We start from the raw sequence: 5,648 nt of genomic DNA, 5'->3' as shown, positions 1-5,648 counted from the left end.
CAATTTCTGAATTTAAATTTAATCCACTTATATAATATAATATAATTTTTAAATAGAACTATTAAACTATGAAGGTGATTTGTAATTTTTTTGTTGTCTCTTAGTTGTAAAATTGGTGAAGAGGTGCATGCCATTTCACTTCGAACAAACAAACTCACTCTCCATTCATTCCAATAAGCTGTTAAAAATGACTTATATAAACAACCTATTCAAAAGTACTTAAAACTGCTTAATCAAGTTCTTTACCCAATCATACCCTAAGTTTCTCACAAATGAGTTTGACGGTGAATTTACTTGATTTCTATATCTAGAATCATAAACTTGCAAGAGTTTACAAGTAGAGTCAAGAGTTTCAAAACAGTGATTCTTGAGGGTCAAATTTCAGTGAATTATGTAAAATAAATCCAATTTACAGGCACGAACTTACTTTTTCAATTTGAAAAAAAATGTATTTGATTCAAAAGTTTGTCTTCTATATTACCAATAAACGTTTGCATTAATCATCCAACCCCAGAACAAAGTAGATACAAAAACTTGACCTTCTTTAGATAGAACTCAGCATTTACTCTTTTGTATCAAAGCATCAAACCGTCAGCAACTCCTGAAATAATGGGAGAAGTTACTTTTCAAATCCCAAATAATTAAATAAAAATCAGGAAGTATAGAAATAAAATTTTGAAAACAGTTAACATCAAAGATGGATGAAATATTGTATAATGAGGAAAAGTCAAGTTACTCCAAGAGTAACTATAATAAAACAGAATTTTTCATCCTTTAATTTTCTTTTAATCAAAGAGTTCTAATAAGTAACTCATCTTAAGGCTATTAGATTAAAAGAAAATTAAAGATGAAGATGGATATTAATCAACCATCTGTCATAAGCCATTAATACACATAAGTTAAAGAAGAAATATATAGTACCTTTTCTTTCTGTTTGAGGATGGTCTCAACTTTCTTTATATAATCATCTGTCAACTTCTGCATAACAAAATAATTACCATGAGGAAAATAAAGAAAAATTTCTATTCTAGTATTGATTATTTGAAATGATAAGCTTGGATTCTCAATCCCATCCTTTACTAATGATGAAATTACATTAATTATGCCGTAGGAGAAAATCATCACACTGATACTGAACAAAAAGGTGGCAAAAATAGACAACAGTGGGGTTTGCTATTGTTCCCTTTCACACAATTGCCCCATCCCCAAGAAAAATAGAAAAGGGAGATGGAAATTGGAAATTCAAAATGGAGTAAAAATACATACCTGCAAATCACTTGAAAAATCCTTCACATTATCTTCGGAGAGCTTTTTCTCCTGCCAGAAAATTCCCAACAAAATGATTAATACAAGAAATCTAACAATCTGAAAAGGAGTAAAATGGCCCACAACACAAGAAATAAATCACTGGAGTTAAGGTGTAATTAGAGGATTCGAACCTTCTCAAGTTTATCATAAGCTTTCAATGCATCTCTTCTTATATTTCTCAAAGCCACCTACCAAAAAAATGAAATTTCACAATGATTCAAAAGGAAATTACAAATACTTGCAGTTTAGTCAAACTATTTATTGTTTATTCTAGAAGCATACAAGATACATAGGTATTTTCATTATATGATTTACATAGGAATATTACAGTACTATAACCAAACAGTATGTACTCTTCACAGGTTAGTACCGTTAATCATTCACGTTATTAACTCTTATTCTTCACCATATTACAACTACAAGTTTCAGAGTAACAGGGAAAGGAAACAAAATTTGGAATTTACATTTAAAAAATTAGCTGATGTTTGTTCGTTCTTAACCATGACAGATGTTTTATCCTTTTAAGGAAAATAAATCCTCAAATTGGCAATAAACAAAAGCGAATCCATTATCACAAATGTAAAGTATTTAGAAAACGTACCTTCCCTTCTTCAGCTTGTTTAGCCACTATTTTCGATAATTCCTATAAAGAAAAGCAAAATAAAATAAAATAAAAATTATGGCTTATAAGCTTGTTTGTTTAAGATTGAACAAAAAAGGTGAATCTATTATAAAGGTTTTCTTTTCCAGAAGTCTATTACTTTTGGCCTCTACGAAACTAATACACCTTTAGGGGAAAAAATAACAAAACAAAAACAGACCCTGATCTGTTTAAGATCATCAGATGACCAACATGAAATCAACATATTCATCCAGACCTTAAAAATATTCACTAGAATTATGTATATAGGACCTATATAAAAAAATGGTAGAATTTCATAAACGAAATAAATTGATAACTAAAAAAATTCTATTGGAATTATGGCCAGCAATATACTAAGTCAATTTTTTTCTCAAAGTGATCAGTTTTCTCATACCTCAAGAAATTAGAACCAATTAAGAATACTTCGTTAGTGAGAGTAAGAATGTAATTTACAAAGAGAGAATGAGTGGACAAAAGAAATCTCATAAAAGAGTGAACCTAGACACAGCAGCATCAATGGAACTGGAAAAATACCTTCCTCCTATCAGATGTCAACTGTGGGATGCTCAATCTAATTGATTCTCCGTCATTATTTGGAGTCATACCAAGATCAGAGCTAACTATGGCTTTCTCAATAGCCTTCAAGCTAAAGAAATATACAAATAATTAGGAATTTGCTAAGTATTACTCTATACAGGATAGCACATCAACACGTTCAATCACAGTTTTAAAACTTGTTTTATGACATGTGAATGAAGAATGCCTTAGATGGGTACATATATTCTCAATCAATAAGTAACATACAACAACTAAGGGAGAGTGCAACCGAAGTAAGACATATGGACCATCACAAGTATGCCATACATGAAGTAGATGGAATTGTACAATAATAAGCTTGAATAAGATCGGTTTGTTTGTTATCTATTTCAACCCTCTGGTGTGCCATGTAAAAGTGCATAATATACCTTGATTTGTCATATGGCTGTACCAAAAGAGAACTGGCATCAGGAGAGCTAATTTGAGCGATGCTCTTCAAGCTAACTGGAGTTCCATAGTATTCCACCTAAAAACACGTTATGAAACTGCTCATCTACAGGGAAAAAACTCTAAAAAATAAAGCTAAGACATTTGATCGCTTTGTATTTAGCATTTAGTTAACAGGTGAGTATACAGTGATATATGAACTTTCATCATTGTGAAACTAGGTATGATCTTGCGAGCTATGCTAGTTGAACCAAATCAAAGTAGAGAATATAAATTTGATGGGGCAGTTTCCTATGGCAACTGGAGGCTACTTGGTATTATTAGCATGAGTAAATAACAATGTGATAATCAGACCAGACATGGAGTAAATGAAAAATACTCAACCAATCCAAATCAACCGAACAAAAAATGTGAAAGCAAAAGCTGATAAATAATATAGACTTTCATGCAAGGAAAAGTAACCATGAAAGACAAACGGAAATCACTGAGCTTTAACTTAAATCATCGATACAGATGGTATACAATACAATTTTAAGAACACAAAGACATGTGTTATTTCAGTTTGAAATCAGATAACCCTTCCTTCGAAATCATTAAAATGTAAGTTCATATGACTAACAAGGGAATCGTTTCAATTATAAAACTAAATGACTAAGGCAGTAGTACATAGGTGATATGGGTCTAATTAAGTAAATTTCTTAATAGGTACTTATATTATAAGTTATATCAGAAAAATTAAAAGATAAAACTATGTATAAGTTAAAAACAATCTTTTAGAAACACTATCGGGACAAAGTTTCTGCTAAATTAGTTCATACATAAAATAATTTTAGTTTTAAGGTAAGAAGTTTCCCAAAATGGACGTATAAGAAGAGAAAAATCTCTGAGCAACCCAACTGGCCAAAATTGGATGCATTTTTGTAGAATGTAGTAGAGAACATGGTAGGAGGGAATTAAAAAATACCTCGATCTTGTCAAGCATGGCGGGGTTTGCTCTCCCTGTCCTTATGGAATTGAAATTTGTTCGGACATTATCAATAGACCTCTCCATCCTGCTTTTCTAAGAGAGGGAAATGGAGAGAGAAAGATTAAAGAAGTGAAGGATGCTAAAAGAAAGATAAGATTTTTAAGAAACTTACAGCATCATTCTCAATTGCTGCCTTTTCCGCTTCTATTTCTTCAATGGTAGCAGCCCTGATAAGTGGCGTTCTCCTATGCGAGAACCCTTTGGAAATGAGGGGTGTTCGAGAAAGAGAGAAGCCAAGAGGGAGCTTGAGAGTGGCATAGCTCGCAGAAGAGGAGAAGGAGAGTTTGACGGCGTGAAAGGAGTGGGGAAGGGAGAGAAGGGCTTTGGGAGGGTTTCGGATGAGGGAGCGGACAGCGGTGGTCGGAGAGAAAGAGGTTGCCATGAGAGAGACACAGAGACACCCTACGCCTTGTGTTGATGTCGTTGTGGATAACAACTTCCTTTGCTCTTTTCAACACAGTCTTCGCCTTCGTCTAAATTGCTAAGGTGATTTCATGTTCATTTTAGGTTCTGCTTTTATTTTAATTATAAAGAAAGTGTAAACTAAAATTAAACACCCCAAATTTGTATAACTTTTATTTTTTACACAAAAAATGTTTAATTTAAAAAAATAACTTTTATTTTCATGTTTTTATTAATAATTATGACAATATACATAAAAGAAAATAAAAATAATGAGATACACGTGTGACTAATAAGAAATTACTAGAGAAATTAATAATAACTCAATCCAATCTCATAATTGGGTTAGACATTGGTCATATGATCCGTTAACTAACAACAAATATATCACATTTAAATGAGAAAATCTTAAAAAGAATAATTTGTGTGAAATAGCAACCATACTTATAACATATAATTCAATAATATTTATATAATGATATATAAAAAGTAGTGAAAATAGTATAATATTAATAGTTTTATTTTATAATTATTATTGTGAGTTAAGTTATATTGATTTAATTTAAAAGTCATAAACTTATTTTTCAAATTTATTTGAATTGGACGCCTTAGAAAAACTTATCAATTAAAAAATATAATTAAATTGAGTTCAATATAGATTAAATATATTTTTCAAACACTCTTAGTTAACTTTCTTGTAATTCATTTTTATAGTATTAACTATAGTATATCTTTTAAAAAAATTCAAGATTAAATTTAAGGGTGTTTGAGGATGAATTGGATCAAATGTGATCAAATTCATTACTAATTTACAAAAAAAAAAAAGGATTGGAATGTGTTAGGTTTTCTATTTTTTATATAAATTCAAACAAATATACTTATAATGAAAATAAAACAATTTTGTTATTTTTTATTTCACTGCCATGATTTCATCATATATATATATATATATTAATGAAAATTTGAATATTGCATATCAGTCTCTTTATCAAAATATATGCTAAATCTAGTATTATCATAATAAAAAATTGTACTTTATGCTAAGTAGAATGTCAGAATGTACATAATTAAAAAATTACATAACCTTAATAAAGCTTTTATGCAAGGATTGAAGATCTGCAGTGATTATATAAAAGTTTTATTGAATTCAAGACTTTTAGACTATATAATAGAAGAATCTTATAAAATGTGTACAATTTTTTGTAAGTATATAAAATTGTCGAAAGTAATAAATATACAAAAGTTTAAGTATCCTCTTCATATATTTATTATATAATTATTTAA

General features: G+C 29.8%; 1 protein-coding gene across 1 annotated transcript; it reads right to left on the bottom strand.

The window, feature by feature from the left end:
* Window positions 1-367: 367 nt before the first annotated feature.
* On the bottom strand, window positions 368-4,457 carry RRF (ribosome recycling factor, chloroplast precursor). Its single transcript, XM_068636604.2, has 9 exons — window positions 4,075-4,457; window positions 3,900-3,995; window positions 2,917-3,014; window positions 2,486-2,597; window positions 1,910-1,951; window positions 1,440-1,496; window positions 1,267-1,317; window positions 922-978; window positions 368-601 (listed from the first exon to the last, which is right to left on the bottom strand). The coding sequence occupies exons 1-9, from the start codon at window positions 4,342-4,344 to the stop codon at window positions 584-586; spliced, it is 801 nt and encodes a 266-aa protein (XP_068492705.2). The 5' UTR covers window positions 4,345-4,457; the 3' UTR covers window positions 368-583.
* Between the last annotated feature and the right edge of the window lie 1,191 nt (window positions 4,458-5,648).

Source organism: Phaseolus vulgaris, chromosome 7, assembly GCF_051622355.1.
Source record: "Phaseolus vulgaris cultivar YP4 chromosome 7, ASM5162235v1, whole genome shotgun sequence".
In the NCBI taxonomy this organism is placed as follows: Eukaryota; Viridiplantae; Streptophyta; class Magnoliopsida; order Fabales; family Fabaceae; genus Phaseolus; species Phaseolus vulgaris.
This window is presented reverse-complemented; position numbering and strand designations above follow the sequence as displayed.

What these genes read in the sequence shown, in the direction of transcription:
- RRF (XM_068636604.2), bottom strand. Translation starts at nt 4,344, where the DNA reads ATGGCAACCTCTTTCTCTCCGACCACCGCTGTCCGCTCCCTCATCCGA. An exon ending in CCATGCTTGACAAGATCGAG is followed by an intron (nt 3,015 to 3,899) that starts GTATTTTTTAAT and finishes ACGTGTTTTTAG; the next exon opens with GTGGAATACTATGGAACTCC. An exon ending in ATTTTTCAAGTGATTTGCAG is followed by an intron (nt 979 to 1,266) that starts GTATGTATTTTT and finishes TTTGTTATGCAG; the next exon opens with AAGTTGACAGATGATTATAT.